The following is a 21,814-nucleotide window of genomic DNA, read 5'->3' on the forward strand; positions in this document are numbered from 1 at the left end:
TATTGCCTTTTCTTTTTTTATAACGGTCAATTTCTCAGCTGATTTACCAGAAAGTTTACGATGTCACAATGTGTAGGTGTCGCAATATGAAGTTCCACATTAACACGAGTGCACAACAGATTTCACTTGAACTGTATTCGAGATCATTTAAGGGCTCGAATGTTGGGAACGTAACTTGGGGCAGTTAACAACTCAGTGTATTTCATTTGTCACAGCTCTAAAATGAATTTGTTTCTCTATATGAGGAGAAAAACGTTAAAGTTTGCTTCTACTCACATCAGGTATGATGGGTGGAGTCAGAGTTCCTTTCCTCAGACCCTCCCAGTTAAAACCTTCAAACCACCTGAACACACATGGAGCGAAAGATTAATTTTATCTCCTACTCATTCAGACTAAACTGACAGCTGACAGTCAGATGAGAACTGACACAGCTGGAAGTTGAGTTCTGACTGTTACGGACTATACTGCATGGCCAAAACTATGTGGACAGCTCTGTTCACATTCTCAGCTAACTCACTTGTGCTTCTGGATGTCTTTGACCCCGTTTTTCAGGTTTCCAAGTCTCTCTGAAGGATTATCTCTGTCGAAACAAGCAGATTTGGTTGATCTCCAGACGTATTCAAAGTTGGACTCAACAGTTAATCTGAGCTCAGAAACACAGTGCCCCCCCTACCTGCAGAGCTTCTTGATGAGGTTGGCGGCGTTCTTGGTGATCTTCTTGGGGAACTCGATCATGTCGATTCCTCTCAGAATGATGTTGTAGGTTTTCATCGGATCTGGACCTGAGAACGGAGGACTGGAGACACGAATAGACACTGTAGGACATGACATTGCTAGTTTGACTCTCCTGAACTGTGCTGAACTCTACAGGTGTGTGTCCTTACCTGCCGGTCAGCAGCTCGAACATCAGGATGCCCAGAGACCAGTAGTCTGCTGAGATGTCATGACCCTTGTTGAGGATGATCTCTGGAGCGACGTACTCCGGCGTCCCGCAGAACGTCCACGTCTTCTTACAGAAACCGATCTTCTTGGCGAATCCAAAGTCCACCTGGAAGAGACAAAACTGATCTGAAACTCACCAACCTCTAATTCTTGTTTTTTCTCCTTTTGATCGGGATCACATTTCACTGGCTGCTGCTGGTCTCTACTGTTTCGATTTCATTTCACAGCAACACCTCAAGCATGGAAAATGTGTGAAAGAAATCTGGAAGGAAAGTTTCCTCTTGACGAGGAGTCTTTACTGTTACTGGCCAGATTTCCAGTAACTTTGCAGCTGATCATGTATCAGTCTAGTGTTGCAGTGGTTCAAATCAATGTGGGAAAACTGGTGCAGAACTATAAATTCAAACCTGCTATAGATATTTACGGTTAGATATTTACCTTTACTGGTGTCAACGGGTTTGTACTAATTTCACTGAAAATACACACTAAAGCATAATATATATTAATATATAGTATTATTTTAACTTTCACAATAAGGAAACATGCAAAGTATGAAACATTCTGATGACAGAAAGGCAGGATAAAAATCAGTGAACAACTGTTGGTGTGTGTGTGTGTGTGTGTGTGTGTGTGTACCAGCTTGGCGTATCCCCGGCTGTCCAGTATTAGGTTTTCAGGTTTCAGGTCCCTGTATATGATACCTTTGGCGTGCAGGTAGGCGAAGGCTTCGACCACACAGGCCGTGTAGAACCTGGTGGTTGAATCCTCAAACGAACCCCTGAAAGACAGAGTTTCATCGGGTTAAAGAAGGAGGACTTTCTGCATTTGGACTTTTCGGACTTCAGGTTTATTGAACTGAATGATCACAGTTTCCGTTCCTTTATCCTCCATTTGAGTTATTTTTCATTCGTTGGTTTTCCGTTATTTAATGTTATCAAAAAAAAAAAAACTTAGCTGATGCTTATTGCCCTTAGGGCTGCACGTATAACATTTTTAAATTAGAGCTTGTTTAATCTGCTGATTATATTCTGTATTATTCACCTAACTTTAATTTATAAAAATTTCAGGGTGACGTCTTTAGATGTTTTGTTTTAACCAACCATCAGCACAAAACCAATGACAAAAGAGATTCGGTTAATGTGATAGAAAACAGAAGAAGAGCTGAAAATCTTCTCATCTGTGGAGTTTTTGCTTGAAAAGTTACTTTAACTAATAATCACTTGTGTGTCGATAAATGTCGATGAACACACTTGTTGTTTCGGCACTTGTTGCTTTTTTTCTGGCCGAAAAATGAACGTCCAACAGCTTTATCTCCATCAGCAACGTACCAAGCTCAATAAACATGGTTTTTCCTGATGAACTCCTTAATATCAACTTGAATCTCTCGGCTGATATTCAAGATACATCATAAAAGTTTACAATAAAAAATGAATGAAATGGTCTGTGAGTGCACCTGTCTCTCAGTATGGTCCACAGCTCTCCTCCCAGACAGGCCTCCATCAGCATGTACAGATATTTACTGTCTTTAAACGTCCGGTACAACCTACGTACAAAAACAACGTTTCATTGAAACCTGTGATACAGAAACTGAGAGGGAAACACATTTTGCACTTCGGCTATAACATCTATCGATCCATCTGAGAAAGTTCACCTGTCTTTTCATTTTTATTTTATGTTTTCATGTTTTATGCATTGTTTTAACAATTGTAATCATTTTTTTCACCAGTGCAATGTTTTACTCTGTGATGGTATCCTGTCCCTATATGTGTTTTATATGATTTATATCCTTATGCTGCTCTTATGTTAATGAGTTTTCAAAACCAGATTTACAAAGTGCCTCACAAAAAACAAAACAGAAGAAAAACAACACCACCAACAATAAAAAACACTTTCGTGGGCTAGGTTTTTAGTTTATTGGACAGAAAAGTTATATTTGATTCTAAAAATGGTTTTGTTTTGTTTTTTTGGAGTTTTTATTCTATTATTTTGAAAACTAGAACCAAACCACCAAGGGTGTTTTAATTTTAGTGAAAAAACTGCTGTCCAAAAAAACTCTCACAGATTTGTCAGCGAGGCTTTTATTTTGAAAGCCAGGACCACAATTAACACATTTTATCAAAAGGATTTTAATTTGTAAACTGGGACGATTGGAACCAATGGTGCTGATTTCCTCCGGTGTTGTTTATGTGTCCATGAAAATGTTATAAATGGTAAATTTAAATACTTAGTCACATGATGACAACTGAGCAAACTCGATCTGGCGATGAAGCATGTAGATAAAAAGAGAGTAAGTGGACCTTGAGTTATGATTTTTTGTGTCAAGCTTCATGAATTTTGATGTTGTAATAGAACATGAAGTCCACCTGTAAAATGTACAGCTTCTTTTCGGACGATGGTTGAGTTCAATGTCAAATGACCTCAGTGATGATGATGATGATGATGATGATGAGTCAAATGATTGTCTGACCTGACAATGAAGTCGGAGTGCGCCTCGGTCATGATGTGTTTCTCAGAGCGGATGTGCTCCTGTTGCCTCGTGTCGATGATGTGACGTTTCTTCAGGATCTTCATGGCGAACGTCTTCGCCTCCTCGCTCTTCAACTGCACCTGAAGAAAAACAGTCACCCAGACATTTTCTACCTTTAAATTTGTCCCCTGTTCGATCTTTACGTGCTGATTATCTTCTTCCTCTGAGCCACAGAGCTCCATTGTCGTCAATGAGCCACCATGTTTTTGTTTTGTTGACTTTAATACAAATACAGAAAACAACAGCCTTTAAAGTCACTCACAGCTGAATTTTATATTCACTAACTATATAAAGTAGGAGTAAAGTTAACTTATATAAAACGCTGTCCCAGCTGCTCCCGGCTTTGGTGACTCTTTGGTTCCAAGTGGTGTCGGGTCCCTGGACCCCAGCGCATCTGCCTGCGAGACTAGCTTTAAAATGAAACTGCAGATTTGTGAGGTGTTTGTAGAGTAACTCCAGATCTCTACTCTGGATAATCTGAAGGATTTGAATGTAACTACACGTGTATTCTCCAAACCAACAAATCCTTCTTTTGTAATTGTAGTGGAGGTCTACTGGCTAAGGTTTGGTGAAATGTGTGTGGAGTCCGTCGAGTTAGAGCGAGACGCTGTTTGGGATGCTGCCAGTGTGGATAAATGATTTTTCTAATATTAAACCTACTGTAAGTTACTGCACGTTAATGCGGGAATTATTTGTAACATCTTAGGTTAATAAAAATAGACACACACACACACACACCGTGGTGTTCATAGAACATCTTCTATTTCTGGACGGATTATTCACCTTGAGTTATATGAGCTCTTACTCCGACATGTCAGAGAGGTCACACCTCCCCCCATGGGTCAGTAATGAACACTTGTGTGTGTGTCGGTGTTACGTGTCTTTTAATGGTTGTGTGGACAAATTTTGGTTTGAAACCGTCGTCGTGAGGACATTTAGTCTGGTCCCCACACCTTCAAAGGCTTGTTTGAGGGTTCAGACTTGGTTTTTGGGTTCAGGTGAGAATCAGGTTTAGGTCAGGGTGAGGGGCTGGGAAATGCATCATGTGAATGAGTGTCCTCACAAATATAGAAAGTCCAACATTTCTGAAAAAGTGTGTGAGTGTGTTAATGGAAAAAAAACAGCCAGCAGCTGGATGGTTTTTTTTTTCCAGTGACGCGAGCTAAAAGGAGGAAAATATCTAGACCTCTATGGGCTCGAGAGCCAGAACAAGGTTGATGAAGACCTTCGGGGCTTCTCCAGAAGGACTAGAGCCGCGGGTAAACTGCTAGACTGGAGACTATTTGGCTTTTCAGAACCTTGTGAGCGAGGCTCCCAGCTAGTCTTCCCTGGAAGTGGTTGAGCTCCAGCAACACTAGACTTCTGTTCAAAGTTGCCGCTTCGCTACCAGCTACTCAGAAAAAGCAGTTCAACGCACTGGAGCTGTTTCACATCGCGTGTTACAGGAAGCATCTACCGTCAAGTTCCGCGGCTTCATTTTCATCAGTCAGTATAATCAAATCAATGGAAGCGAGTTGTGCTATTTGTTGTTTCTTTTTAGCTTTTAGCTGTAGCGTCTAACCGGTTCGGCTCCAGCTGCAGAAGGAGGTTGACAAAATGGATCAAAGCGTGAAAGGGACTGACCCCAGACCAGCTCTGACTCTGCTCCGTATTTTCTAACCGGCTTTTCTGCCATTGTCTAAGACTGTGTGATGTAACGTCTGGTCCCACTGCTCCGCCACAACACTACACGAACGATACTCGGAAAAGTAGGACTGGTGGCTGCTGTGGTCGCGTCACCACTCCCCATCACCGATTAACAAGATACAGCACCTGAAACAGTTTCCCCCTGCCTTCAGTCTCTGAGAAAAGAAGATACACATCGATATGTTTGCCAAAAACCAAAACCTTGACTGAAGAGTTCCACTACAATTTCTGTTTTCAGTTCGCGCTGACACACGAAGCCTTGCTGCCGATGTTTTTTTTAATGCCAGGTGTTTTTCTGTCATTTAAAAAATATCTGTGTTAGATTCCTGTGAAACTTGTGTGCGACCAGTCAGTTCCCGATAAAAAGTCCAAACCTGAAGCCAGGTGTCCCTGGTGGAACCGTAAAGTTGTTGATTTGATTAAATGAAACCGAGGGAGGGGTTACGCTGGGATACAGCGAGTCATCAGTTATGTTTGGGGTCAGACAGACAGTCAGGAGGTCAGAGGTCCGTTTTTTCCCCGGAGCAGAGTTACACTCTTACTGGACGACTAAAAATACCACCACAGGAATGATGGGAGACCCTGAGCGGGGGTTCCTTCCTGTTTTTGGGCAAACCCTCTGCAGGGCTTCCCCTTCACGCTTCATTACCCTCAAACCTCGGCTCCTGTGGCCCATAAACCCGACCCCCAATGCACCACCCGCTACATCCCACCCTCACCTTATTTTTCCATAATGTCCACTGAAGGCCTGATGACAACCTATTGAATGAAATAAAAATCTGGTGAGGAATTTATGATCTTAGAAACTCGTTTGACTAAATAAACTCATCGAGGCCCAGGAATTTAAGACCCGAGAAACCGGTTATGAAAGAAAAATGATCCTGCTGCAGCATGACGAGAACAAAGAGGCAAAATAAAACACACCGTGGTTTACTGTGGTCCGGGTCATCACTGTTCCATATAGAACCGCAGAGAACGCCGCAAGAGCCCCGGTCAGTCTGGGGTTTTTTTTGGAGCCCAGCGTGGCCAGACTCTGAATCACATGATGACTGGTTTCCAGTTACAAGCACTAGTACTTTACTGGAAAGTTACCGCAAATAGCTGAGCGCACACACACACAAACACACACACAAACACATACATACACAAACACACACACACCTGTGCAGAGTTTCATCTGAGTTGTAGACGATAAATCCAATTTCTGAACTGATCTCAACTAATCTGAAACTGGTCTAAATCTGGTCCACCCTTAATCTGAAACTGGTTTCCAACTAATTTAAAACTGTTCTGAAATTCAACTGACCTTTCCTGTCAAACTTGATAGTTCCCGCTGACACCGTCCTGCACATATCGGACGGTGAGTATCGATCACCACGTTAACAGAAAAACCACACATGCAGCATCTGATTAGTTGCAATTGATACCAATCAATCTACAGATGTAATCTCATGAACTGTAATCTGATGTTGTCTAACGTGATCAGATCGTACCAGCTCGACGCGTCCGAAGCCGCCGACTCCCAGCGTGTCGATGATGTTGAAGTCGTTCAGCTTCAGGCTGGAGAAGAAGGAGTTCTCTGCCTCATATCTGAAAAAAGAAAAAACACAGGGATGCCTTCACTGAACACAGAAAATTACTGCATTACAATGTTTTCAGGACATTTTGAAAGATGAACCACTTTTCAGGAACATTTAGATGAAGCACCAGAGCAGGTACAGGCTTGGTATCTCAACCTAAAACCCATCCAACCTTCCAAAATAAACATCCAGTCATACCTGCAGCATTTGACCACACGGAAAAACGGGAACTTCCTGGAGGTTTGAATGGAGAAGGAGGTGATGGGGAAGGAGAAGGAGGAGGTGGGAGGAGCAGGGAGACTGGTGAGACTCTCCCTCTGCTGCCTCGCTGGGACGGGAAGCAACTCCCTCATCTCCAAACTTTGTTTTATTTGCCTGTATAGAAGCAGACGCGTCCGAAAAAAAACCTCTCGCTTTTCTGAACCGGGTAGCTTTGTTAGTCTTTAGTCCTATTTGTCCCCAAAGAATTGGTTGAAAAATATTCTGAAATATACAACGACTTCAGGAATGCAATCTTGTGCAGTCTTCTAGGACAAAACCACCGTCAGAAACAATTAGTTTGCAGACAAACATCAATCACGTCGTCCACTTCCTTGTAATATTCTCTTGGTCAAAAAAACAACATACAAAATTGGAAAAAAACATATCAACATTAAACTCAACCTAATCTTCGTTGCTCAGGAGAATGTTCGGCAAAGCGTCCGTAAGAGAACCGTCTCAAAAGAAGAGCTCCAATCCCAGTTTACATGGTGAGGGAAGGGATGATGGCGGTGATGGCAGTGCAAGGTTTTTGTCTGGTGGTACCGGCGGTGCGGGGAGGTTGCCAGATCCTCCAGATCGTTGCTCATTAAGGTCAAAAACAAGGCTGGTCCTGAACCAAGTGGGACCTTGTCAGAATCCAGAACAGACCTCTCAGCACAGCATCATCGCAAATGAAGAAAATCGCTGCTTCCTTCGGGTCTCGAAGGACAATTTTCGGTGTGATTTTACCACCTAAAACTAAATTCAGTATCTAGATTCCAACTTTGTGCGCCTGACTCGGATAAAGTCCAACTGAGCTCGCTCAAACGGTAACTATGACTGAGGAAAGCCTCTGAAAGGTTCGTCCTTTTTGCCAAAACACTATCTACGTCTGCTCCAGCTGAGTTCAGAAGGGTGTAATGCCAACCTGAGAGGACGACCAGCATGGTGGGACACTGCTGCTGATGCTGCCGCTGCTGCTGCTGCTGGTATTTTTAGCACATGAAAACATTGCTCAGAGATTCACCCAGTAAACGCAGCTAAGTCATTAAACAGACTGAAGACAGACAGGAGGCTGCAGGACAAACTGACCTCAAACCAGAAGCCACAAAGGTTTCAACTTCAGAGATCAGCAGGATTTATCAGGATGTTTAGAGCTTTTCTGCACATACCTGTTCACCATCTGTCACTGTCTGTTTTAATGTTTCAAGTGATTAGCTGCATAGTCAATTCAGTTTGCAGTATTTATGTTTGTTCATGCCCTCAAATTAAATGTCCCACTGTAGTCTGCTGAGGTTTTATGAAGTCAATACAATCTACAGTGTATGGTGGAACAGTCTGGTGTCTGGTTAAGTGATATCAAAGACCAAACAACAGTCAGCGCTTTTGTAACAGTAACTTCGGGGGGGGGTTGTTTTTGGCAGCTACAAACAACCTGTTTTGTTGTTCAGGTAGGAGAACCTTTGAGGTTCGGTAAGGACAAAAACAAATAAACTGGAATGCTACGTATCAGCATGTAACTTGAAAGTATAAAGGACCGAGACTAGATCCCTGAAGAACTCCACGAGTAAATATGGGCACTGTTAGTGGGATCATGTTACTCTGTGTCTGCAGCTGGTCGATGACATGTTGGACACAAATACTTTGAGATAATAATATGTCAGATGTTGTGTTCACAGCTGTGAAATCAGGTCTTTTAGCTCAGCTGTTATCAGCCTGTACACTGGTCTGATATGTGACATTACGGTGTCGAAATCAAGTTCTTTCAAAAATGCTTATCTTTGAAATTATCTTTGAAATAAATAATATTTCCTGTTTTCATTTTTTTAAAGTATGTATGTGTTTACTTTTTTGTTTGTTTGTGTTTGGTTTTTTTATGTCATCTGTAAAAATAAAAGCGTGCAAAATTAATTTTTGAGGCGAGAACAGCTGTCAACGTTTCTGTGGAGTAGTTTTAAGTCCAATATCTCGGGTCAAAACAAAATCTTGACACTTCTCAACTAACACACACTGGTCAAAACCCACCAACCGATTTCTGTGTGTGTGTTTCTCCAAACAGGGACAGGACTATTCCCTGGAAACCAACACTGTGGAATCAGATTTCTGCTGAAACAGTAGCTGCCGTCGGTTGGTCGGGGAGGACAAACCGACACATAAACACTCTAAGAATAGCTTGCGATAGCGAGAAAGAGATTAACTGTTAGAGCTCAATGCAGGGTTCAAAACCCCCAACCTTCACCCTGCTGAAGTGTCCTTGAGCAAAAAACTCCATCCTACAAAACTCAGAGGCTTCAGCTCCAGGTTAACAAAGGAAAATTCCATATTTAACTTCAAACATGGAAGAAGCTTTTTTGACTCATTAAAAAGTCAGTGGGATCGAAATAAAAATCCTCAACTGTAAATAAATGTGAGCAAAAGCTTAAGAGAGAAATGGATAATAAACAATCTATAAAAAGCAGAGTTCAGTCCATAAACAGTTTGCAGCGGGACGGGCGTGAGGGGCAAACACACACTCAAATTCTACACACCATGCTGTTTTCTGTCTACTGTTACCATAGCAACACCCCTGACTGACAGCAGGACACCTGTGTGTGTGTGCGTGTGTGTGTGTGTGTGTGTGTGTGTAAGCACGCCGTTATGACTCTATACCATAAGAGGAGATGACTGACAGTGTTCAGCTTCACTCTGTCACATGACCGACAGCCATCTGATAGACGACACAACAGCTAGTGTTACACCCTGACTGTGTGTGTGTGTGTGTGTGTGTGTGTGTAAGAGGATGTGCTTGTGTCTGAAATCCCTCCCTACGTACTACATGTTACGCAATATTATTATATATTTACTGTCCACCATTTTGTGTGTATGTATTGTATCCACTATCTGTGTAGTGCCCTAAAACCTGGAGTGAAGAAGTATCGTCTCTGGCGTCTGCTGTTCCCTCTGCCAACAATCTCACAACACAATGTGCTGCATTCTGTAGATGCAAACATTAACACCCTGGTGCTCACTATACTGTCAGATCCATAGCACCGTATGAATGTTTTAGACGCTCTAGATGTTCAGATTCTTCACCATCATCAGGAGTCAGTCTGGGACCACGTGAAGAGACAGAAGACACCGAGAAGGTTCTCGGTACTGTGTGCAGTACGCTGGAACTGTGTGCAGGTGGACCGAGGAGAACTGGTGCTGGCTTAAAGGCAAGGGGGGGTCGCAGCAGATACTGATCCGATTTAGGTTTTTTTAAAATCTTTACTGCACTTTGGATGAGGTTCACTGAGAAATAAAAACTACTCATGGCTTAATGTCTGAGCGTTCGGATTCATGTGGTATATAAATAATACATATAAAGTTGAGTTGAGTTGAATATACAAAGGCCATAGAAAACTCTTACTTTTGTTTGACTGGCCAGCCAGTACTGGTGGAAAGTACTTATGTACTGTACTTTCCATTTTTAGTCACTTTACACCTCTGAGGGACTCAAGCAGACAGATGAGTAAGAACCAACACAAAAGTCTCAGCTCCAGACTGGACTGTCGATTCTCAGTGGGATCAGCGGGACAACAACGTGGTGGAACCCATGGGCTCGGAGCTGAGAGCCACAGACGGGGTTAAGTGGACTAACACGCTGTTGCTTTGAGTGTAAGCATGAGATTTGCTGACTGTTCTGGACCGAGGATTTTCCACGTTCAGCAGAGAAGTAGGCTGTGTCCTTCAGCGTGGCCTGGCTGTGACGCTCTATAACTGCGGCTGGTATTATTAGCTGTTCTTACATAAGCAGAACGGAGGGTCCAGTTACTGCTGCAGACACTCAGAGACACAAACCTGCTGCTGACGTGCTGGAGGAGACCACACAGCCGCCATGACGGAGGCTTGACCGAGCAGACCGACTCTTTTTAGGCTGATTTTCCCATTTCAATCCAGTTCCGTTAAAATGAACTTGCAGACACTTTAAACTTTTTGTGTGTGTTTTTTTTTTTTTTTGCTTTTAGAGCTGCAAAAAAGATTATTTTCTTTATTAACTAATCTGCTGATTATTTTCTACATTAATAATTTTGATTCAAAATGTCAGTAAATACTGAAAAAAGCTTTGTAAAATTCCCGACAGCCAAGGTGACGGATTCAGAGCGGAGGTTTTATTTGATCAAAACACAAAGATACTCAGTTTAATGTGAAAGAAAATGATCAAATCCTCACACTGGAGCAGCTGGAACTCGAAAATATTTGCCTTTTTTTTTCTTTTGAAAAATGACAAATGATGGATCTGTTATCAAAATAGTTGAAACGGACTTATCGTCATCTTATCAAGTTATATTCTTGTACTGTGGAGATGAAGCTGCAAATGAAAAGTCATGAAATGAAAGCTTCTTGCAGCAGCTCCAACAGAAAAAGAAAACAATATTTCCATTTACATGTAATCATGTGGCCGAGTGCAGGTGTTTGCGTGTTAAACCTACTTGGCTTTGGCTTCGGCGTCCTCGTAACCTTTATTTGAGACGTCGTCTAATCCACCAATCAGATGCTTGAAGGAGCTGAGGAGGAGGAACACGACATAGCCAATCAGCACACAGCTTGTAAGAGATTTTTACTTTAATTTTAGTGACATACATCAGGAAGATGTAATGTTTCTGGGCAGGTTGTGGTTTTTAATAAGAAAATGATCACAGAAAAACAGTTGGTGTACACCGAATTAAAATAGTCTCATTTAAAATGTTCTCCTCTCCCTCTGCCCACTAAATAATAATAAGAATATTATTACTCTCGTCATTGATGTCGTGTCGCTCTTTTATTAATAATTCATCAGAAATTTGAACTAGATACAAATCGCTGAAGTTTTAAGTCCCGACTCTCAAACTTGTCCGCGGTTCGCAGACTATCTCACCTGAAACTGGGCTCCAGCTCTGAATCGCATATCTACATTGCAAAGCAGCAGTCGCTGATGCTGACGGTGCAGTATTCTGGTGGTTTGTACCAACAGGAAACAACATGTGTCCAGTTTGAAAATAAGTGGAATGATGAAGAAAAGTTTCACTAAAGATTTATTCATCTTATATTTGCCAACATGTCTCAGCAGCTGATGCGTCACAGCACTAAACGTCTTTTTTTCTCAGTCTCTGCTGAGAGTTGCACCGTGGGTCAACAGTGTTCCCGACACCGTGACGCGTCCTACTACATCTACTATATAGACACTACATAGGGATATGCGACTATACTGGGCCCATGAGATTAACGCAGTGACGGCAGAGACCAGCAGGGGGCAGCAGGCAGCTTTAAATGGACCAGCAGCTCCACTCTGCAGCTGACGAGCTTTGTGTTTGAAGAAGAATCAAAAACTCAACTTTTCCAGCCTCAACGATGATGAATTTCACCAGGTCACAGATACAGCGTCGTCTCACTCCGCCCCAAGTGGACCAGACTTTCATCTGCGGAGGTTTTCACACCGGAGGTCAACTGAATCGAGTTCGTGGTGTTCAAAATACAACCGACACCTGCGCGTCATTCATTTGAGAACTTCCGTTTCCGCCACACTTAGCGACGGGTCGGCACAGTCGTGAGGGAGCTGACCTCCGGTCTCCGTGTCCCCGCGTCTGCCGAGTTATTTTTATCCCCGGTGGAAACTAAATTTACCAGTAGACCATACGAACCAACTTAAATCCGAAATATTTTTCAACTACGTCTGAGTAAAGCGCTGCGACGTGAGAGCGGTCTATAGCGCAAAGAACAATACGATGAGAAATGGACTCGTGACAATTGGCTGTTTATTTTTATGTGGACTGAACGCCGTGCTGATGCCTTCGTTGGGGGCCTTTTACAAGTCTGTGCTCGGGGGCCCGTGGTCTCATGATCCGTCCGTGCGTCAGACAGCTGCCGCGGACTCACCTGTCAGGCCGTGTGTCACATCTACCCTTTATGTTCCGGGCTTTTCAGTGCAAACACGACAACATGTCTTACTCTCGGTCGATAACCAGGCAGGTGACGGTCTCGGCAGCGACGACGTTGGCCGTCCTGACGTCCTCCCTGCGGACACAAAACACACACGGTTTCATGAGCCAGTTGCACCTGATTAGCAGTGGCGGGTCAGTGCGCGGATGTTTGTACCTCTATACTTGTGAAGACCCTCAATTCCCAGCCCCACACCAAAACCTCATCCTAAGCTGGGGTCTAACTGGTGTTTTGGAACTGGGGATCGAACTGGCAACCCTGGGATTGTTGGAGGACGGGCTCTACCTGCTGAGAGAAAGCAGCCTCAAAAGCCCCGTGACGACGCGAGGACCAGCCAAATGTCCTTGCTTTGCAAAACCTCCCCCCTTTTAAAAACAACTTTCCAAATGACCTACTGTCTCCAAAAATGTCCTCACGTTCTAATAATATCCTCTATTTATAAAAATGCCCCTACTTTGCAAACGTGTCCTCATTTACCAAAATCATCTACAAATGCCAAAAATGTCCTCACGTGAATGTCCCGACTTTACAAAAACGCCATGGCCTACTTAATGTCCTCAGTCACCAGGTCCGAGACTGAAACTGGTCCTCACAGAGACGGAAGTGCGGGACGCACACACACAGACAGACAGTGGATGTGTGAGCGCCCCTGAGGAAACAGCGAAACACACTTTAAACCAATTAGCAGCAGCTCTGGTGACGGCGGGAGGCTGGTAAACCAGCGGGGGGGGGGGGGTCATTATCGCCCCGTCACGCTTGGAAAACAAACACATACATGTTCTGAGGGACACGTCTGACCAGCCACACATCTCTTGATTTATGAATCAAAGAAACGAACGAACCTTTCCCTCAGTACTTGTGGGGACTGTATGGACTTATTTCCCTGGGGGGTCGCCCCCTCCCCCACTGTAGCAGCTACATGCCTTAACACACACGTCAGGTGGAGGCTCCCAGGCTTTTAGCGCCAATTACCTTCCATGTTTTTAGTCTCTGCATGTGTGCTGAGTTTCTCTTCAGTCAATACTCCATTAAAAAATTCCCACAGTCTCATAAATGTTCAGTTTATCCCCCCAGTGACTCCGCTTGGGGCATTTCAGCTGAGATGTGGCCTGATCAACTATGTTTTCCATTTGTTGATGTCCAACACGTAGAAACGTCAATAAATCCGCTTAGAAATCACAAAAAAAGGACGCTCCCGATAACTGCAGAACTGGCCTGAGAGTTCCTACATTTTTAAGTTTCCTTCAGTATCGGTGATCCAGTGACAGTTGTCTGTACATCCACTTGAGTCATGCCACAATAACATTTAGGATATATACTTTCAAAAATGTCCTCACTCTGCAGGTCTAAAATACAAGCTGGTCCTCACAAAGATGCAAGTACATGAAAACACACACAGACAAGCTGCCCATCAAACCTTTAATAAACTGCTTCTGTCCTGCTAACCTCATTTCCCGTCAGACTCGCTTGTGCTGTTCACTGAGATTTGGTGCATCCAGAGCTGAGACGTGCTGAACCTGACCTTTGACCCTATATAACTGTAGGACACACACCTACACAAAAGACACGCAACAAGACACACGTAAGAAGTTAAGGTATAAGAGCTGAGACTTTCTTCTTGGACGTCAAGCATTCAGATTTCAAAGATAAGATTCCTGGCAGGTTCAGGTTTAGAGGTTCAGGTTTAGAGGTTAAAGGTTCAGGTTTAGAGGTTAGAGGTTCAGGTTTAGAGGTTAGAGGTTCAGGTTTAGAGGTTAGAGGATCAGGTTTAGAGGTTAGAGGATCAGGTTTAGAGGTTAAAGGTTCAGGTTTAGAGGTTAAAGGTTACAGTTTAGAGGTTAGAGGTTCAGGTTTAGAGGTTCAGGTTTGGGGTTAAAGGTTCAGGTTTAGAGGTTAAAGGTTACAGTTTAGAGGTTAGAGGATCGGGTTTAGAGGTTAAAGGTTCAGGTTTAGAGGTTAAAGGTTACAGTTTAGAGGTTAGAGGTTCGGGTTAAAGGCTCAGGTCTAGAGGTTAAAGGTTCAAGTTTAGAGGTTAAAGGTTCAGATTTAGAGGTTAAAGGTTCAGGTTTAGAGGTTAAAGGTTACAGTTTAGAGGTTAAAGGTACAGGTGTAGAGGTTAAAGGTTCTGGTTTAAGCCCTGTGATAGACTCGCCACCTGTCCAGGGTGAACCCCCCCTCACCCAATGTCAGGTGGGATTGGCTCCAGCACCTGGGACCCTCAAAAGGATTAAGCTGTATAGCTAATGGATGGATGGATGAGTTCAGGTTTAGAAGTAAAGGTTTCAGGTCTCGGGGTCAGAGGTCAATTGATCTTACCCCTGTAGCGCTCTCTCTCCAAACCAGTCTCCCCTGGCGAGCTCTCTGAGGTGTACCGGTTCCTGATTAGCTGAGTCCTCCTGGGTCACGTTCACCTGACAGAGGGTGTGATCAACATTTATCAGCAGGTGATCAGGATGAGTCGGCAGATCAATTCAATATCAATGAGGAAATCGATCACAGGGAGAGAGAAGTGGTTGAGCTGGGCTGTTACCTTTCCTTTGCTGATGATGAAGAAGGTGTCGCCTCTGGCCCCCTGTCGGATGATGTACTCCCCATCTTCATAATGAGTCTAAACACACAGAAGTTAGCGTCCGATTGGTGGATTTACAGTGACTCCACCACAGAAGACAGTCGCGAGTGGGGACGTCAACAGAACCAGTACTTTGGTACCAAGTCAATGCCAAACGTCTGCCGAAGGTACCGGAGATGTCATCGGTACTGGAAATGTGATTCTTCTGGGACTGAAGGGGGCAGCGTAACAACCCTACAACTGTTCTAGTCTGACGTGAAAAAGAAGACGAAGGAGAAGGAGGAAGGCCGATAGAGTAACCATAGCAACAGCACAGCAGGTCCGCCAAGACTCGCTGCTTTTGAAACGAATCATCAGGGACCAGGTATAGACTAACAACATCCAGTATACAAACAGTGTCACAGAGTATTTGTAACGAAAGGAGGAAACACCTCAAACTTGTCTACGCAGCTCGGAAACAGGCGTCCGGATCTGTACTCAGAACCCAGTTCTTAACTTTATATCAACAACATGTCGTCAAATGTTCGGATCCTGACGCGCGACCGTAGCAAAGCTCCACAGACAACGTTCACAAAGGCCAACGTTAGCTTGCTTGGGCTAACACAGCGACAGCTCGTAACGTTAGCAGACGACCCTCATGACCGTTCACGCCGTCAGAATATAACATCCACTTTTTAAACCAATATCTTCACACTACTGGTCTGTCATTTAAACTACTGATTACACACTGACTATATGGAGGGGTGTGTGTGTGTGTGTGTGTGTGTGTGTGTGAGTGTGTGAGTGCGTGTGACGACCCGCAGTCTTCGTTGTTGTTGTGTGGTTCTGTTCTTGTTCGGTTCTCGTTCTGGTTCAGCCAGGGTTTAGTGATAATTTCACTCCTGTTAAAGGATCGTCGTGGTTTTATTCAAAAAGGTGCGTTTCCCATAAGTATGACTGACTGAACATTGAACTCTCCACCTCCTCCTCCACCCAGTATATGCAGTGACGGAGGCTACTGTGCTGCGCATGTATGTTTTAATGTTGTTGTATGTCGATGTATCTATATTCTGGAGTAGCAGTAAAAGCAATTGCTGCAAACGTTCAGCGGACATTCCTGCCAACCTCACCACTTAAAGAAAACCCCCTTAAACATGTGGGGTTACCAGATATAACAAATCACCGTGGGGGGGGGGTCGTAGCCGACAGTCTCACCTCCTCCATGACGTCGGCCAGTTTACTGAGAGTTTCCTCTGGAAGACCCTGGAAGGTGGGAACACTGCAGAGAGACGGAGGAAGAGAGAGTTTGCTTTTTGGTCCCACATTTAGTCAATGACTGCTTGTTTTGTTCTGTGCAATTTCACGTATTCACCGTACAGTATTTACGACCGACTTTACTCTGTTTACGCTTTAATGGGCAACATGTTTCTGAACAAAATATATGTATTTTACACCGATTGTTACAGTATCCTGTTATTGTAATAAAAAAAAAAAAAACGACAGTTCACCACTCTGTACGGGGAGGAGACGATACTCAGAGGCGGCCTGATCATCTGGACTAAAGCCGCATCATATGAAACAAACGTGTGAGATTTGATGTTCGACGTTCAGCGGAGTGTGTCTTTACGTCACCGAATCGACGACGCGTTCCTGGTGCGGCTAAACGGAATAATTGGTTTCAGAGGACAGGCTGTCTCTGAGTCAGCGCTGTCCTTCAACTAGAAAGCAAAAGAGAAATGTTTCCCGTATGAACCTCAGCATCAAATGGACATTGACATTCGTGATACTACTCCGTGTTTGATTCTGCTGCATTGGCCTGTGCAGCACCGTTAGGTATGAAGAGTGTCCAGACGGCCCTTCCGGGGACGGCTCTGTGTTCATGCGCCAGGTGTGTTGGGCTTCAGGCCCGGGCAGAGCTCCAGGGCTGCTTTTAGGCCCCAGCCTGACCCAACCGTGAGCAGGTCCTCCATCTCCTCTGTGCAGTGCATTATGGGACATTCAAAAATCAAAGGCTGTTAAGCCTGCCTGTCTCGACTACCCTTAATATGTCATTTATTTCACCGTAAACACACTTTAAAGTTACAACTCTTCAGATTTTCACGAAATCAAAAGCTAATTTATGGTTTCATCTGACTGTAATCAGCGTCACTGTTTACTGTTCGCTCTCCTACAGCTTTGTCAGGGCTGGATTAACCAGATCCACCAGGACAGAAATCTGCAGGACTGCGTCTTTAAACCTGCAGAGAACGAGCGTAATCTGGAATTGGGACACGGAGAGTGTCTCTGGGGGGTTTGAACCTCCGGCCCTGACAGTCCCGCGCCTTGCTCGCGAATTGTCGCCGTAGAGGATTTTTGCAGCGGCGGTTGAGTGCAGTCACCTCTTGAGGAAGTCCATGTACTCCGCGTGTTTGATGAGTCCGGTTCTCATCATGATGGTCTGGAAGCACTGACGGTCGATCGCCCACAGCTTCACGTGGGTCAGAGCTACAGGAGACACATTTAACAGTGTAAATACATTTACCACTTCCAGCTTTACGTGGGTGAGAGTTGTATCAAATACTAAACCTCGTGAATCTATTTAAACTCTCACTCTCAGTCTGGTCAGAGCTGCAGAGGAATCAGTCATGGAAATGATTTCTGGTGGCAGCTGCTGTAGATACAGGAAAGGATCTGGATGTCGTTATTAAAGGATTCTGCTGCGTGTACATGAATACGTATGGACGTAGGTATGGGCCTGTGTAGGTATGCGCGCACGCTGTGCGCGAGCGCTTTTCGTTCTCTCTCCAATCATCTCGGCGTGAATGTGTCGTTAAGCCAGCGACCGTGTCGGCTCGCCCGGGTGGGCGAAGGAGGCAAATGAGCAGCGGCACCAGTCCAGGTGACATTTCAGCGCCAAGCTTTATTCGCTCCTTCCGGCCCACGCACACAGACCGCCTGCCCTACCCACAGCGGCATGAGGAGGTCTGGGCCCCCCTGATCAAAATCCCTCTTACTGTGAATAGTTGAGTGAGTAGAAGGTGAACTGGTCTCAAAAAGGCAGGAAGTTAAAGCTGAAACCTCCTTTTCAACATTTTAGGCCAGATTAGTGAATTATTTTTGTTTTGTACAAGAAAAAAATATGAAATATTGATCAAATAAACAGCTGTAGATACTGAATCTGAAACACCTTATTCTTTATGAGCTACTTGGTCCAAATATGGAAGCTCCTGAGTCAGAACTTTAAAACTGATCAGTTTAAATTACAGTAAAGAAACGTGGTGGACGGCAGTAAAGACACATTTCAGAGCGACTCTCTAACATGTTTAGACTCAAACCGTTGGCTGAACTGGGGCTAAAATAAGACGCTGAGCGGACACGTCTCGCTGGTGCGTCGTGCGGGAAATCCCGTTCAAACTGACCGACGGTTGAGGAGGGCAGAGTTTAAAGCTGGTTTTAATGGCACAAACATCCAAAATGAGCCAAAACCACCACGATGGCCCCTGTGAGCCTCACTGTGACGAGGCCAAGAGACAGAGAAGGATCAGCTCCCTCTGGAGTCTGGGGACACCACACCTTCATGATGGCGCAGGTTTGATTCCCCAGGCGGCCCAAACAGATTAAACAGTAACTCTTTGTTCTCCATCATCAGCATCACTACAGGGAGACTCTGTTTAACTGTTGATCGCAGCAGGTGTGGAAGGTAACGGAAATCAAACGCACCTATCTGCGTTTAACAGTTTGTGGCGGCTCGAAGGAACGAGATGAACCTGCAGGGAGTTTCGTCAGGACACAAACATTACTTACAGTTCATTTCCACAAAAGACTGAATGTGTTATTTTTAGTCCTGAGCAGGGCCAATAGTTGTTATTAACACCGGACTGAGACGTGAGTTGCTGTTGAGATAAAATCCAGTATCAGCGAGCGTGGAGGTCTGATTCTGCACTCTTAGGTGCTTTTTCTCCCCATCTCACAGCTGGAGAGTCAGTCAGCCTCCCGTGACGCACCCAGAAAAGTCTTTTCAATATTACCGTTATGAAGCTGAGACTGTGCCTCAGAGAGCTGAGATGTTTTTTATACCTCAACATCCAGTTTCTCTCTTTAGAATAGCTTCTGTATAAAACAAGAGAAGTGACATAGTTACAGCTGCCCTCCCCAGAAACAGCTCCGCTCATTTGTCGAAACACCAAAAAAACTACCTGTAATTACACTGCAGTAGCATTCATAGCTAAGGTAGCGTCGCACTGTTACAGCGCCGCAAAGACTCCTAATAAGTGTCTGTTTTTTCACGGCAAAGACATCCTGTTTCCTACCAACAGTCGGTGCCGGACAAAAAAAGACAAAAGGAATGAAGGAAGGACAAATAATGGATGAAAGGATGAAAGAAAGGACGAAAAGGACGCACAAAATAATGTAACTGTTAAAGAAGGGACGAAGGAGAGATGAAAAAAGAAGGAAGGGGACAAAATAAAGAAAGGGTAAACAAGGCTGGTCAAAACCTCGTACACGAGGTTGTAGTTGAAAACTGTTGTGGATCTGCTGTAAACAACTGCTTTCAATGGAAAGTAGCTAAAACCTGCTGGAAAAGTCGCTAAATGTGGATAGATGACGTGATACGCTAATTAGCATATTCATCAATGTGTCGTGTTTGCCTTTGCCCAGTGTCAGCTGGTTTCAGCCCTTTATCTGTTCCCTTCTGTCCTGCTCTCTGTGCTCACATATACAGTCATTTAATCCAGCTGAAATCCCAATAAATCTGTTCTCATCTACATGTTCTTCTGTTTCTGTTGTCAGACGACGGAACCAGTATGAAACAGTTACTGAAACGTGGCCCATTGAGACGACGTGTTAACCAGCAGTCACTTCCGAGACATTTCCAAGCTGCTGCTCTGCTGCTAAAATCCTGGTTTTATAACCACGACGTCGTCTGACAGAGTCACCAGACACATGAGTTAAAGACGACGGCTGAGCTGAGATTTCAGGTACATTTACCTGTAAAATGATCAGTCGGAGAGAAAGTTAGAAGCTCATCCACGTCTGTGTCAGCTGACGTTCTGTCAGTTGAATGAGACGACGGAGAGGTGAAGCCTGGGGAGGGAAAGCCCGACCTCACGCTCACGGGGCAACGCTGGCGACTCTCTTCCACGGAAAGTAGCCGAGGTTTGTCCAGAAAGTCCCGGGATTAGTCGCTAGGTGCTTTTGAGAAGAAAAACTCGCTGAAGTGGTCTGAAAAGTCGGTAAATCTAGCGCTGAGTTGGCAACACCGTATGGACAAAGCACATACCAGAGTGAAAGCACAAACGTTAAGGGAAACACGCTCCAAATACAAAAATGCAACAGATACCAAAACACACATTCCACCCCACCTATGCTAGAGACATAAATAGCTGATAGCGCTCTGTACACATCAGGACGTACGGCCCATCAATGACACTTCAACCATACTTTCTGAAATACTTGTCAGTACTACAAAGAACTTGATAGTACTATAGAGGAGCTGTCGCAGTACTACTGCAGTACTGTGTATCTGTGGTGAAAACACACAGCCCCTGTTTGTTCATTATTTTTATCTCCTTTTTCCACTGCTTTATGGCCTGCTGTCTGTTGCTACGGGGATACTAAGTGTCTCTGTAACCACGGAAACAACGGGAGACACTCCACAGCAGCAAATATGATCGGCTGAGAAGAGTTTAATGTGCTGCGGTAAGCGTGCGTGTGTTTCAGGTGGGCGCTCATCACGGTTCAGAGGATCAAACGGTCAAATAGAAATGGAAGCAGCGGATAATCTGATACGATCACATTCATATTCACAGGCGGCTTCTAACACACGTTGCTCTTTCTACAGTCGTGAGCCCACCCATTGACGTAATGCATTCCCCAGCCCCTCACCCTGACCTCCCCCATCACAACTACATGCCTAACCGCAACCCTTACGCCAACCAAAACCTAAACCTGATTCTAATCTGAACCCTAAAACCAAGTCTTAATCCTCAAACAGGCCATTGAAGTTGTGAGGACCGGACAAAATGTCCTCACAACGATGGTTTTGAGCCAAAATTTGTCCACACAAACATAGAAAGACATGTACACACACACAATTTTGTTGAAACTTGTGATTTTATACCAAGACTGAAATGTAAACTACAAAACTACTACTGCTACTACTACTACTACTGTTAGTACTGTTACTACTACTGCTACTACTGCTGCTACTACTGTTAGTACTGTTACTACTACTGCTGCTACTGCTGCTACTACTGTTAGTACTGTTAGTACTACTGCTACTACTACTGCTACCGCTACTACTAATGATTACACTACTACTATCACCACTATAACTACTACTGACAGAGAAGGAAAGCTAATAAACTCCAC

The 21,814-nt window shown here is 44.2% G+C and overlaps 1 protein-coding gene across 5 annotated transcripts in view; it reads right to left on the minus strand.

Annotated features, from left to right (window-relative positions):
- LOC120794162 (cGMP-dependent protein kinase 1) overlaps positions 1-21,814 on the minus strand; it is a 53,753-nt gene that overhangs the window by 5,295 nt on the left and 26,644 nt on the right. For 3 of the 5 annotated variants that reach the window (XM_040134914.1, XM_040134913.1, XM_040134915.1), the window contains 14 exons: positions 17,842-17,947; positions 16,679-16,742; positions 15,446-15,523; positions 15,232-15,326; positions 12,925-12,990; positions 11,430-11,504; positions 6,649-6,745; positions 3,410-3,549; positions 2,396-2,485; positions 1,579-1,720; positions 885-1,048; positions 674-796; positions 518-580; positions 277-343 (listed from right to left, as the gene is read on the minus strand). In XM_040134914.1, the coding sequence (XP_039990848.1) occupies positions 277-343; positions 518-580; positions 674-796; positions 885-1,048; positions 1,579-1,720; positions 2,396-2,485; positions 3,410-3,549; positions 6,649-6,745; positions 11,430-11,504; positions 12,925-12,990; positions 15,232-15,326; positions 15,446-15,523; positions 16,679-16,742; positions 17,842-17,947 (1,370 nt within the window). Of the gene's footprint in view, positions 1-276; positions 344-517; positions 581-673; positions 797-884; positions 1,049-1,578; positions 1,721-2,395; positions 2,486-3,409; positions 3,550-6,648; positions 6,746-6,933; positions 7,702-11,429; positions 11,505-12,852; positions 12,872-12,924; positions 12,991-15,231; positions 15,327-15,445; positions 15,524-16,678; positions 16,743-17,841; positions 17,948-21,814 lie in introns of those variants that run through there. The other 2 variants (XM_040134917.1, XM_040134916.1) reach the window with 2 other exon arrangements.

The sequence above is a fragment of the Xiphias gladius genome, chromosome 9 (assembly GCF_016859285.1).
Source record: "Xiphias gladius isolate SHS-SW01 ecotype Sanya breed wild chromosome 9, ASM1685928v1, whole genome shotgun sequence".
Classification (NCBI taxonomy): Eukaryota; Metazoa; Chordata; class Actinopteri; order Istiophoriformes; family Xiphiidae; genus Xiphias; species Xiphias gladius.